The sequence below is a fragment of the Balaenoptera physalus genome, assembly GCF_965194825.1.
Source record: "Balaenoptera physalus genome assembly, chromosome: 11".
In the NCBI taxonomy this organism is placed as follows: Eukaryota; Metazoa; Chordata; class Mammalia; order Artiodactyla; family Balaenopteridae; genus Balaenoptera; species Balaenoptera physalus.
Window position 1 is genome coordinate 108,517,063 of NC_138896.1, and position 13,803 is coordinate 108,530,865.

At 62.6% G+C, this 13,803-nt stretch overlaps 1 protein-coding gene across 11 annotated transcripts in view; it reads left to right on the forward strand.

The window, feature by feature from the left end:
• The window catches only part of IQSEC1 (IQ motif and Sec7 domain ArfGEF 1), a 330,464-nt gene that overhangs the window by 213,086 nt on the left and 103,575 nt on the right, over window positions 1–13,803 (forward strand). For 2 of the 11 annotated variants that reach the window (XM_082413921.1, XM_082413926.1), the window contains exon 1: window positions 5,224–5,471. The exons of the other annotated variants lie outside the window; for them this stretch is intronic. In XM_082413921.1, coding sequence (XP_082270047.1) covers window positions 5,404–5,471 — 68 coding nt within the window. In that variant the 5' untranslated portion in view covers window positions 5,224–5,403. Of the gene's footprint in view, window positions 1–5,223; window positions 5,472–13,803 lie in introns of those variants that run through there. 11 annotated transcript variants of the gene reach the window in all.

The window sequence follows — 13,803 nt, forward strand, 5'->3', positions numbered from 1 at the left end:
GGGCCTCCATTTTCCCATCTGGAAAACTGAGGCATCCGGGGCCCCCTCCCGACAAGGCACGCGCTGCTTAAGGAGCAGGACGATCACGGTCTTTGATGTTCAGCCCACTTGGCGGGAGGTCTAGCACCAGACTCGTGCTGGGCCCTGCTCTGGGCACCTCTGGAAGAATCTGCAAATATAGATGACGGTGATGCACTTCGCTTTCAGCCTGAAGCAGGAGAAAGAGCTCGGCTGTGGAGTCAGGCGGGCAGCGCTGGGTTTGGGTATCATCCCCCAGGCAAGGTGTTGGGACCGTGTTTGTGAGTTTGTGGAAAACGGACCTGGTAAGGACCGTTACTACTCAGGCTGCTGTGAGGCTGATTCGGATGGTGTGCAGAGAGCTGAGTCACGACGTTCTCCCCTCCCCGCCCCGCCGCAGGCTCTCAGAGCAGAGGCAGAGGGACGGACACGGGTACTGCAGGGTGAGAAAGGCCGCAGCCCCGGCCCAGCGAATGGGGGGCATGTGGGCGGGAGAGGGGGAGCAGCGTAAGCTCCTGGCAAGAAACTCTGCTTTATTTCTCTTCCTTGAGGCCCCGATCGCTGCCGAAGTCATCTTTATTTGCTTGCTCACTTGGTGCCGGTCATCCCTCCCACCAGAGCGTCCGCCCTACTAGGCTCCCCATCTTCTTCACCAAGTCCTCACGTGGTGTCTGGCGATCAATCCGTGTGGAATGGGTGAAGGAACGAACAAACAAATAATTGCTTCCTGGAGGCGGTGGCCTTTGAGTTGCACCTTGAGGGGCAGTGTATGGAGTCCTGGCGGAAACAGCGGGTTCACTAGGAGCTGGTGCGCCGTGCTGGCCGTGGGGGTCTGTGCGCAGGGGCGGGGTTAAGGGGAAGGTGTAGCACCTGGGCTGGCAGCGGTGGAGGGGGGTCTTACCTGGGCCTGAGGGCGGGCGAGGGAGCCTTTACGAGAACCCAGAGAGAGCCCCGTGCAGAGACCAGGCACCAGGCACCGCCGCTGCAGAGGGCACAGGACAGGAGGGGGTGGGGCAGTGAGCTCCTCCGCCTGTGCTCTTGCCACGCCTCCCACTGGCCACACCCACCGGAAACGGGGTGCCTGGGGATGCAGTCCATGGCCCAGAGCAGAGTGGAGGACAGGTGGCAGATGGGAAAGGGCCTTGCCTGCCTGGCGAGGTCAGCAGTGGGGAGGGTGCTGGGTGCTGGAAGGACCCTTATGGTGGATGGGGGGTCGGGGAGGGACGGGACAGGTGGAAGGCAGGGTGAGGCTGCGCACGGACCCAGCCAGGGGGAGGGGGCTGATGTCTGGCCTCAGAGACCCCATCACCCCCAACTCACCGCCAGGGAGTGGGTTGGGGGCACCCATTTGCTAGATGAGACGGGCGACATGGAGTAGCCCCTTAAGTCAGAGGTGGGAGTTGCGGGGGGGGTGGTTCAGAGCCCTAAGACCACGGACGCCCCTCACCAGGCCAGCAGAGGGGACAAAGCCCACTGGGCCTGGAGGCTGGACTGAGGTTCACAGACCCTCACTTGGCCCCCAGAGGTGGGCCACACCCCCAGCCCCCATCCTCCGGCCGGGTCCTCACCCACTGCCCCCCTCCCCCCGGGCTGCTGCCTCCCTCAAGTGAGCAGAAGCCCTCGCAGGCCAAGTTCACCGTGGCGTTGGCGTCTCCCAGGGAACAGGTGTGTCCTTTTCTCTGCCTGAGTGGCAGTGACCTCACCCCCAGTGGGCCATGTGAGTCACTGGGCCGAGGGTGGAGGCCCGGGCAGCTCTCCGCAGAGTCTGGCTTTGGCCGTGAGGCTGGGAGAGGGACCAGCGGAGGGTGTGAAGGTTTCCATGCCCTTCCCCCGCCTGCTGCTGTGGCCCCGTGTCCTGGGGGGGGGGGTCGGGGGAGGGGGGACAGCAGTCACTGAGCACCTCACACGTGCCCAGCGGTGCCAGGGGCTCTCGACATGATGCTGATGTGAGCTCACCGGTCCTGCAGGAGATGGCCCTGAGAGGTTAAGTCTCGCACCCAGGGTCACACGGTTCTGTGGCCTGGTAGCACTTATCTGTCACCACGGCCGGGAGGGGAGGGATGCTTGTGCCATTGCGCAGAGGAACAAACTGAGGCTCAGCGGACGATGCGTGTAGGGACAAGGGCATCGGAGATGAACCAGGAGTCGGCCCCCGTTCTCGAGGACAAGCCACCATCGGCATCCAGGGAACCTCGAAGCACGTGGCGCCTCAGTGTCCTCATCCATAAAGTGGGGATAATGACACCCGCCACTCGGGGATGGAGGAAGCAGAGAGAGGACATGACAGGCGCAGTGTGGAAACGGTGGGGCAGCCCCCGCACACCCCCAGGCCACCCCGCCGGGCCCTCTGCCATGTGACAGCCTCCACTGCCATCAGCCCTGGGGCCCGTATCAGGCCCGTGCAGGGCCGTGTGCAGCTCAGGTTCGAGGCTGGACCAGAGTGATGGCCATGGAGTGGGGCTGCCAGGGGTTCAAAAGGCAGATCGTCATGGGCCACCGGTGAAGGAGAGCGTGGGTGATGGCGCCTGGGTTGGCCCCTGCTGGGTGGGCCCATGGAGTGAGCTCCTCTTGTGCCTCAAGGGTTTCCTAGACCCTCATACAGTCTCCCCAGCCCATCCTCACCACGGAGCAGCCTTCTGAGGAGCAAGTGGCTCCCTGGGAGCTGAGAAAGCTGTGCTCCTCCCCTGGCCTCAGTTTCCCCATCTGTAAAGTGGAGCGAGGGAAGCCCTAACTCGGTGCTGTTGGAAAGGAGATGGACCAGGTGGACACAGCCAAGAGGAGGAATGAAGAGTGGGGCCCAGGACCTCCAGAGCTTTTGGTGATGGGACAGGTGTGTCCTCCAGGATGAGAGGGACTTGAAGGAGGCCCCCGCAAGCGACTTGGGCCTCTGGTCCTAAAAATGGCACTCTCTCTAACATCACCTCCAGGGCAAAAGTGCCACATACTCCCCTCTACTGGGTGCCTGCCATGACTGGTGTCTGGCACAGAGCAAGCGTGTGACAAATACTTCTCCCGCTGGGTGTCCCGGTGCTTAGCCCAGGACCAGGGGGTCTGCCCCAGAGCCTGGGGCAGTAGGACCCATGAGACATGGGAAATCAGAGCCTGGGGGCCACACAAGGCCTGGGGGCAGAGACAGAGAAGGCTCCAGTTTGCCAGGGACATGACAGGTCATGAATGGAAACCTGGGGACCAAGCAAGAGGCGAGGGGCTGGCAGGAGGAGAGTTCAGGAAGACAGGAGGAGGAGGAAGAGCTTACTGCCACCACCTGTTACACCTCGTGACCCTGTGGGGACAGGGGCCCAGGCTGGGAGGGTGAGTGAGGCGGTGGATGGCTGAGGAGATGGATGGATCCTTGGGGAAGTTGGATAAGAGGATAAATGGATGCATGATTGGAACAGAGGGAGGGAGATGTGTGTGGACGTGTGAATGGTTGAATGGGTCCATGGATGATTAGTTGGACAGGTAGGTGGGTGAATGGATGTGTGAATATAGGGGTGGGTAGAGATGTGTAGACAGGGGCTGCCCCCACCCACAAAAGATGTTGAGGAAACTTCCACTAGTAGGAGGACAGACCAGATAAACCTTTGAAGGGAGATCTTGCTCTGTGTGGCACAGGAAGTAAAACCAGTATGAAAAGTGACAGGGAGGCTCTATCCAAGGGAGAGTTTCCCTAGGTCAGTGGAGGCCCATGATGGAATGTGCAACTTTGATAGCTAGTGAGGTTCCTGTCACTGGGGGTATTCAAGAGTGTTCAAGCTGAGGATGGGCAGCCACTTCCCCAGAGTGCTGTGGAGGAGGTCCTGTGGCAGGTAGGGGCCTACTGTGGTGGTGTCTGATAACAAAGAGTGAGAATTTGGGTTCACGAGGCCCCCAGGGAGGCCATGGCCTTTGTAGAAGCCTATCTTCCTTTCAGATAAGAAGTTCTTTCCTGGCTTGGGGGAGAGACAAGCGTGCAGCTACTGTCCTGACTGTGGGAATCGGGCTGGAATCCACAACAGAACTCCCATCCTGCACAGGCCAGGGCGGGGGGCCCAGGGACGGAACAAGGCTTTGACCCGGAGACCCGGTCAGGCCCAGCTCCATCCTCCCTGACTGTCTGTGGGCAGGTGATGCCCCTCTCTGAGCCTCGGTTTCCTCGTGGGTGAAGTGGAGGCCCTGACGGCCGCTGGACACGATGGCACTGGCAGCTGGGTGTGATGCCTAGGGCTGCAGGGTGCCGGGGTCTGGGCCCACCTGTCTTCTGGAGGACTTCCTGGGGGCCGTGGGTTGGGAGAAGTGGGTTCTGGGAGCACTGACCTTGAGCTTGAGTCATTGTCCCCAGGGGCTTCGCCTGGGAAGCCCCGGCTGCCTGCCCTGGGCTGGGCCTGGGAGCAGCTGGCAGGGGGCGAGGGCAGAGGCTCCAGCTGGGGCCCTGCCTGGAAATGCCCCAGACGCGGCTCAGGCCCAGACCCCACCACTGCTGAGAGGGGCCCAGCCCTCCGACCCTCCTCCTGGCCCACCCGTGCACCCCAAACGGATCCTACGGCTCACATCCCACCTCCGCCATCGCCTAGGTCTGCGGCCTGGGTGACTGACCGCCTCTGTGTGTGCCTCACTTTCCTCGCGTGTAAAATGGAGCTGATGATAAAATGCACCTCGGAAAGCAGCTGGGAGAATTGGATAGTCAGTTTTGGACCAGTGCTCGGGGTTCCATGAGGCCGAGGTCAGAGGGGTGGGGTGGTGGTAATTGAGGCCAAGGAGGGGCAAGCCACCCCCAGGCTCGTCACACAGCAGGGAGGTGGCCTGGCCAGGGCTGGAAACCCCATCTCCCCCACCAGACGGAGATCCTCGAGGGCTGGCGCTCTCCCAGGAAGCAGACAGCCCCTCTCCGCGTCCTGGCCGGAGCTTCGGTGGGCAGGGCTGCAGTGGGCGGGTGTTGGGTTTAGGCCTCTGGGGAGATGAGGGAGGATGTGGGCCCGCCCTCGCCTCCCCGCCCACCTCCCTCCTCGGGCTCAGCCTCTCCCGTCCCAGTCCCAGGCCGGCCTCTGGACGCAGGACCAGACCCTGGGCTCCAGGCGGACGCCCCTCACCCAGCCCGCCCTGAGTGACTCACTGCTCCCCTGGCCCCGGGCCACCGCCGTCTCCTGGCAGGAAGCAGGCGCAAGGTTGTGCAGGAGCCACGGGGTCTGGTGCACGAGGGCCGCTCAGCCAGGAGGGTCTGGCCGGCGGCTGAGACCTGCGGGGGCCTGTGGAGCCAGCGCTCCTCCTCCCCAGGCTTTGGTCTTTTCTTTCTTCTTCCCACCATGAAGAAGGAAGCGACCTGAGAGCCAGCCCCCTGGCCAGAGCGGACCAGGGCCGGAGGGCAGCGCCGTGGGCCCTCGGCCGCCCGCTCCCCTCTAGCCAGGCATGAAGGGCGGTGGCAGCGCTGTGTGGAGCCTTATGTGGAAGTACTGCATCTCCGTGAGGACCCTCAGGTACCAGGGGGCGTGTGTGTGTATGCAGCCGTGCCCGGCTGTCCCCCAGCGGGCAGAGGCAAGCGGTCACTGGGCTGGCCAGTTGCCTTGGCTCTACGAGGTCCAGGGCAGCCCGGCCTGGGGGAGCAGGGAAGAAGGCACGAAAGGCCACCCTGGCGCTCTCCTCCGAGCCTCTGATGGGGAGGGAGCGGGACAGTGGGCCAAGGGTCCGGGGTGCCCAGGTGCCCCGGAGGATGCCTGGCAGGTTCGGCGTGGCTGGCAGTCTCCCCAGCGTGCCCGGGAACTGCGCTTACCACGGAGCACACCAGCCTCGGGCACATCTGAGTGACCTGGGCCCGTCCCCAGCCTCCCTTACTGTCGCCCCTCGGCGAGATGGGCTCAGAACGCGGGCAGGACTGTTTCACACTGTTGCCCACGCAGTCGCTGAGCCCGGACTTGGGCACCAGGCAGCCCAGGGTCACTGGCTTTTGAGGGTGAAGTGGCTTCACCTCTCTGGCCAGAGTTTCCCACCTGCAGATCCTTAGAGGCTCAAAGGGAGGATTAAGTGTGGGAACAGAGGGTGGGGCCTGGCACGCGGCCAGCGTTGGGTAAGAGGTAGCTGCTGACTTCCCCATCCGTGAGCTCGGGGGTGCCCGGAACCAGGTGCAGTGGGGGTGGAGAAGGAGGTAGAGCGGAGCTCCGCCCCTGGGGAGGGGGCACTCCCCCCCCCCCCCCCCCCCCCCCGCCAAGAACACCAATCCCAGCCCCACCCCCGGGTTGGCTCCAGCCTCAGCAGCTGCTGAAAGGGTTCAGAGCCAGGAGCAGCGACCAATGGATCCTGTGTGTGATCTCAGACAAGGCTGGGCTCCACATCTGTCGAGGGGTTGGGAAGGGCTTAGAGACCCCGCCTATTTGGATAACACCTTCCTTCGGGCATGTTTTTTACTTCAAGGGGAGGTTTTAGGAAGGATAAAGGATTGGAAGATCCTCCCCCTCTTTCTTCCAGCCCTCATTACCTGGTATGTAAACTATATAAACTTTCCCTTGCTTCCTTCCTTCCTGCCTTCCTTCCTTCTTTCCTTCCCAAAATATTTGTGACCACTTACATGAAATACCTACAATAAAATAAATAATAAAACATCAGGATCAGGAAAAACACAATTTAGAACAGGATGTCATGACCTAGCAGAAAAAAAAAAATAGAACAGAACAGAGATATGCAGGGTCCTGAAGTCCTTTTGTTGAGATGAAAATTGCTGAGCTTCCTAGCAGCCAAAGGGAAAAGGGAAACCCAGCCACCCAGGTCACTCTCACGGTGATAAGAAGCTATCATTTCCAGGACCACAGTTGTCTCTGCTGCTGGGGGAGAGTGTTTGGGACCCTGGGCCTCATCCTGGGTAGATGGGTGGGTGAGAGGCATTGCAGGGACAGGCCGTGGGCCTGGCTTTAGGGAAACAGGGCAGACAGTGAGGGCTGAGGCTTTTTCTTGTGTGGGGATGCAGGCTGGCTGTAGGAATGGAGAGGAAAGCTCACCCCTGGAGTGAGTCAGCAGCCGCTTGTCCCTCCTCAAACCCTGGGACAGACCTCCTCTGGCAGGCACCTTGGAGGCTAGGCCAGGCAGGGAGTGAGTCCCTGGGTGCCTTTCCCTGTAACCGCAGCAGGATTTTCCTGCGTCTTGTTCTTTCCTGCGGTTTCCGGGGATTGGTGCTCTGGAAACCTCAAGGGTTGTTTACAGGATGCAGTGGGCCCAGGCCAGGGAGGCCCTGCCATGCTCTGCCAGGGGCTCACCAGCTCTGAGGAGGCGCAGCCCAGCCTCATGGAGCCCTGCAGGCTGGCCTCTCCAGGCCTCAGTTTCCTCATTGTCAGGGTGGGAGTAATTGCACAGCCACCTGAGGGCTTGCGGGGCTCGAGGTCAGTGCCCACTCGGTGTTTGCGGGCACTGCTGGCCGTATAGAAGCAACAGGCAGGTCTGCAGTGCAGGGCCAGCGTGCACACTGGCAGGGTGGCCGCCTGGCCGTCAATGACAGAGGACCGGCTTGGGGTGGGTGAGGGCACCGTAATTGGCCCTGGGTTCTCCCCACACCCCCACTTAGCGCCCATAAGTACAGGGCGCTGTGTGGTCAGCAAGGAGGATGGTCCCGGTGTGGGATGCACGGGGTGGGCTCCAGGCTTCAGCACACACACGCTGCTCTATGCACCCCCACCCCATTTTGTTGGAGGGCCCCCAAGAGGGCGAAGGCCACTCCCTGAGACAGACAGACGGACAGACAGCTGGAGCAGGCCCTCGGCGGGATCCCAGCCCCCTTGGCTGCCGGAGGTGGGTGGGAGACCTGAGTCAGCAGGTCTGCGGCCCCAGGCGGGGCTGGCGGCGGCCACAGGGACAAATTGGAGGGTTGTGATCGGCAGCGCATAGTTTTCCACTTGCGTCTTCAGATTCCGCTCCGCGTGTGCCGGTCGCCCTGGCTGGGGCGCTCACGTCTGGAAAAGCGCGAGGTGAGTGGGGAACAGGCCGCTGGCTGGCCCGCCCTGGGCCTCTGCCTGGGGCCCCGGTGGCTGCAGCCGAGAAGCCAGTGGCAGGATCCCTGGGACTTGGCTTGAGGTCCCTGAGAGGGGACCCCTGGGCTCGGGGCGTCTTCTGGATGGATCTCCCAGGAGCTGGGCACACGGCGTCCCAGCCAGCAGCGGTAGGTTGTAAGATGTGCAGTCACGGGCCAGATGCTGAACCTCTCGGGCCCGTTTCCTCGCCTGTAGAGTGAGGGGAGCGGTGCCAGCTGGGCGGGCTTCTGGGGAGATCCTAAGGGGGTTCTGTCGGCTCGGCACCACTGACCCCGTCCCCTGCCTTCCCTCCCGAGTGTCGAGTGTCCGTCTGCGTCCGGAGGACGGTGATGGAGTGCGGGGGAGGTCAGGCTTGGCAGTCAGGCCGCCCTGAGTTTGGAAGCAGCTCAGCCCTTTCTACCACGTGAGTGACTTTTAGGGTGGTTCTGAAATTAGCTGAGTCGACGCCTGCGGGCCTGCCTGTGGGGTGGGTGCCACGTGCATCGGTCTCTGAGCGCCCACCTCCGGGGTGGGGCCCTGTCTGTGACAGCCCCTCCTCTGCGCTGCAGGTAACCCTCAGCCTCTGGGGTCAGGCCGGAAAATCACTGGTGCACCTGGCATTATTTGGGGAACGAGAGATTGCTTTGTGCCCTGGGGGCCAGAAGGGCATTTGAGCTGCCGGGGGGCGGGGCAGCCCATTTGGGATGCAGACCCTGTCCCCGGCCCCTCCCCCGCTGTGGTGAATCTGGGGAGGGCTGGGGAGCAGCTGGCAGCCGAGCTCCCAGGGAGCTTCCCGGACAATTAGCCATCTGATGCCCTTCAGCGGGCGGCCTGCGTGCACCTCCTGGGGCGGGAAGCTCGCTGCCTCCCAGCCTGGGCAGCTCTCGGGCGTGGAGATCCTTTCCCACTTGGAGCTGGCACTTCTCTTCCTGTGATGCCACCCCCCACTCTGGGTTGGGGGTGCTGGCCCTGTGCTCAGGCCCCCAGCCCGCCTCCGCCCCTGTCCTGACACAGCCTGCAGTGGCCAGGACTCCCTGAGGCTGGGGACGGGGTCTCCAGTCTCCTCCTCACCTCCTTCTCCTGTGGACACACGCCAGGCTCTCCTGGTCCCTCTCTTGGCACAAGAGCCAAGTGCAGCCGGGGCGGGAGACCCCAGGCAGGGCAGAGGAGCTGCTGCCTCCTTGCTCTGGGCGCTGCCCAAAGCTCACGTGGATTCTTCTGGCAGCTGCTCTCCCCTCTCATACGTGGGCCTCCCTGAGCCTCAGCCCTGCAGGCCTGCCCCCCCATCACACGCTGCTCCATCGCCTCTGTGCAGACACGCTGCATTCTCATGTCCACCTGCGAGGGGCACCATCCCCAGGGCAGAGGAGGAGGAGACTGGGGCTTCGGGTCTGGCGTTATTAGTTCCCTCTCGGGGTCACTGGGGAGACCTTTCTTGGTGGGAGCGCGCTTGCCCTCAGAGAGCTGGGCAGGGAGATGGCGGGGGCCAAGCAACCCCAGCAGGCGTGGGAAAGGCTGAGCGCCTACTGTGCGCCGAGCCCTGGGGATCCGGCAGTGAGTATGTGGAAGGCCAGGGTCTCACAGGGCTGAGGTTCGGACGGGAGACAAACAGTAAAACAAATAGATGAAGAGGTCTTCAGACAGGGATTCAGGGAAGAGGGTTAAACTGGGAGGCGTGATAGAGCGAAGGGGCAGGAGGGGCCACATGACCTGGGTGGTCCAGAAAGGCCCTTCCCAAGTGTCCTTCAGCTGATGAGTGGGTCCATCCGTGCAACGGGATGTTATGCAGCCGTGAAAAGGAGTGACGTGCTGGTACACGCTATGACACGGACGGACCTTGAGAACACCAGGCTGAGCGACGTGAGCCAGTCAGGAAAGGCCGCAGAGTGTGTGGTTCCACTTGCACATACGTCCACAAGAGGCAAGTCCGCAGACACAGGAATAGACTAGTGGTTGTCTAGGCTGGGGCGGGGCCGAGAGGGACTGCTTAATGGGTGCTTCTTTCTGGGATGATGAAAATATTCCAGACTTAGATGGTGGTGATGTTTGCACCACTCTAAATATACTGAAACCATTGAAGTGTACACTTTTTTTATATTTTTTATTTTTTTGGCTGTGCTGCAAGGCATGCAGGATCCTAGTTCCCCGACCAGGGATCGAACCCGTGCCCTCCACAGTGGAAGCGTGGAGCCCTAACCACCGGACCGCTGGGGAAGTCCCGTGAATTGCACACTTTAAATGGGTGAATTTTATGGAATGCGAATATTATCTCGATGAAACTGTTTTAAAACAAGACAAAGAAAAGAAAGGCCTGTGTGAGGGGGTGGCCTTGAGTTGAGAGCGGCAGGAAGGAGTGAGCTTGTGCAGAGCTGGGGGAGAACTAACGTTCCAGCAGCGAGCACGGCAGGTGCAAAGACCCAGAGGCGTAACATTAGAGACAAGGGTCAGGGAGGGAAGGAATGCGCCATCCCCAGGGTCCAGGACCAGATTCTTTTGAGGACTTGAGAGTTGACTGAGGTTGGAAGAGAGACAGGGCAGGGTTTGAAGCAGGATAATGACATGACGTGCTTTCTGTTTTAAAACAATCACTGCTGCGAGGAAATGAAACGGTGGAGGGGACAGGGTGTGGGCTGGCGGGGCTGGAGAGACCAGTCAGGAGCTAGATGACGATGGATACCCCAAGGAGACAGACTGGCAGAAGGTGGCAGTGATCGGTCCCACAGTGGGGAAGGCTTCCTGGAGGAGGGGCCTGGGCAGGGCCTCCAGGAATGGGGGATGGGCCGGGCAGTGGGGGGGGAGTGGCCAGGGACTCTCCGGGTGACCCCACTGGTGTGGGCACGGGGAGTTGAACGTGTGGAGGCCTCAGAGACCCGCCCGGCCACAAGGAAGGCAGGCTGACCGCCCGGCCCCTGCCATGCCCGATCCCCTGTGGGCTGAAGCAGCTTTCAGAGTAAGTAGGGTAGTGTCCTCCAGGGCCACCTGTCATACGCCTTTGTCCTGCCTGCTCAGGCTGGCCCACAGTCAGAGTGTTAGCTCCGTGTGGCCAGAGACCCAGCCGGGCCGGCGCTCTGAACAAAGCAGCCTCGACGAAACTCGAGTGGCCCCGAAACGCGATCGGCCACGAGAGACCGGCCAGGCAGGAGGCTGTATTATTTATTGAGCAGAGCCCCTGGGGCCTGCCTGGTCTGGGGCCCCTTGGACGGGCCAGACCTTGAAGGAGCCCACTGGGCAGTGTCCGGGCCCTGTCGGGGGCGGGCGGGGGCCCCAGGGTGCCCGGGGCGTGGTTTCCTGGACGCCAGCTGAGCAGGGAGGAAGTCGGTCAGGCCCTGCGGGGGGAGGGCCCACAGCTGGTCCCGAGGGGCCACGGAGGCAGGCAGGGTGCCGGGGCTCCAGGAAGACCGCCGCCCTCTCCCTGGTGACACTGTGAGTACCCACCGCCTGCCCAGGAGCAGGGAGAGGGGCTCGGCCACCTGGGTGACCTGCGAGGGGCCGCCAGTGTTCGGGGCAGCGGCTGGGGTGAGGGTCTCTGGCGCGCTCGTTGGGGTCTTGGCTGTTTCTTGGAACTGTTTTTTGTGCCTTCTCACTGCCTGGGTGGTGTGGCCCGGCTGGCCCAGGAGCCCCAGGTGTTTCCCCACAGCTGCCTGGAAGGGCGGCCACGGCTGCGAGAGGGAAGTACGCTCGTTCCCCTGGGGGTTAGACCCACCCCACGCCCTGGAGGGAGGACGGCCAAGGCCCCTCAGCCTACCTGGGCCGGTTGGTTCTCTGCCTGGGGCCCCACGACCCCCCCCCCCCCGAGAAAGAGGGACTCTGGCCCAGGCGCACTTACAGCCAAGTGAACTGAGGCCCCAGAGGCCCCCAGAGTGTGGTCGGTGCATCCCTCCTGCTCCCTCGCCCGAGGGGCACACACTTGAAGCACGGGGAGGCTGGGCCAAGGTGGCAGGAGGCTTCCCCGGGCTCTGGGACCCGGGCTTCCTGTTTGTCAGTCCATCAGGGTCAGCTTTGTCCCAAGAGGACACTGCCTGGGCAGGTCTCCCCCCACCAGCCCCGCAGTGGCCCAGCGCGTGTCCCCTCGGCAGCCCCCAGCCCCGCCGACAGCTTCACCTTCTTTCTGAAATGGTCCAGCGTGGAGCCATGAGGCTCTGCAGAGCCGGGGCGGGAGGGACTCGGGGACGGTCCCGGGTGGGTGGGCAGCTCTGCACACGCAGAACGAGCAGCTCGGTGAGGCGCTGGTGCCGTCCCTCGGGAAGTCCCCTTCGGCGCGCTGGGGACCTGGGCCACCTGCCCCTCGGGGAGATTCCCCGCCGTGTCCTGCTTCCCCCTCCAACCCTCACAGCAACTGGGAAGGAGAATGGCTGTCGCCTCTGGTGACGTGAGGGCGTCCGTGCGGCGTCCCCCGGCCGGAGTACGTAGGGGAGCTGGGGTTTGAACCTGGAGCTACCCCCAGCCCCTCGGTGCGTCGTGCAGCCTCTGTCGGGGCAGGAAGTGCAGGGGACAGGGGTCAGTGATCCCATGACGACCCCGTTGCTGGGTCTGCTTCTCCCTTTGCAGGGGTTGGACTCCAGTCCTGAGGAGGAGCTGCTGCCCCATGGGCCCCCAGTAGCCGGGACTGGGGTGGGGGAGGCTTGGCTGCAGGAGTGAGAGCTCCAAGGCTGCCCTCTGAGCTGGGGTCAGCGAAGGCTTCCTCTGACCCATCCATAGAGCTGCCTGATGGCCCAGAGGGCCAGGGGTCACGGAGGACCCCAGCGGTCAGGCCGCTCAGAGCCCAGGGCTCCGGCCCCCGGCTCGGCGTCTCCAGCGGTGAGCTGCTTCCGCTGGGCTCCAAGGCACAGCTGCAGAGCCTGGGCAGGTGGGTGGACGCCGGTCCGGCCGGGCAAAGGCCAGCCCGAGGGCAGACGGGGCTCTGGAGCGGCGCTTGTTCTGGTGCCTCGGACAAGCTGCTTTCACTCCGGAGGCCTCCCGTCCTCGCCGGCGCACCGGCCATGGAGCCAGGAGGCAAGCACCCCACGACTCTGTGCGGTCTCAGCACCTCGCTCGTCCATAAGTTCAAGGATTCCACTTTTATTGAGCACCTACTGTGTGCCGAGCACTGTGTTGTCTGGGGATCCAAAAGGGACGAACGAACCAGGTAAAAAGGCAGGGGAGGGGGATGGATAGCAGGGGAGGGGCACCAGGGCGGACGTGATTTATTTTCATAGGTCCACGTGGCCTATTTGAAACAAAGCCAGCTAGCATACCAGATTCATGATTTCACAGTTATCAATGCTTAGGATGAAGCAAAGCTAAAAAATCAAGAACAAGTAGGTAGATGTGAAGTTGATTTGGAGAGCAGGTGGCGGGCACAGAGGGCCCGAGTGGCGCAGGGTCGTGGGTGCCCGGGGCTCTGAGCAGAAGCGTGGCGAGCGGGGCTGAGCTTCGTGTCTGCAGCCGGGCTGAGAGGAGGGCTGTAGGGCATCCCAGCCGCTCCCTCCCCTGAAACTTCTGGAAGTCCCCAGACCAAGTCCCAGCTGTAACGTGACCCTCCTCAACGTGGCTCTGCTAAGATCAGTCCTCGTGCCCAACCATCCCTCCTCCTGAGCCTCCGAGTGAGTGGGTCGCGGCTGTGCAGACGTGAGGGTCTCATAACCCTGGCTGGGGTCCCGGCTCTGCACCCCTGCCTGTGGGGGCCAGGTCAGGCTCCGCTCGCTCGAGCATAGAAGGAGACTGCTTCATGGTCACCAGATACATTCAGGTCTGATGGGCGTTCCTTCCCTGCCACACCTTGAAGAGCCCACATCCTCGGAGAGTTTTCCTCAGGTCTGGATACTTTCCAGGTGACCCT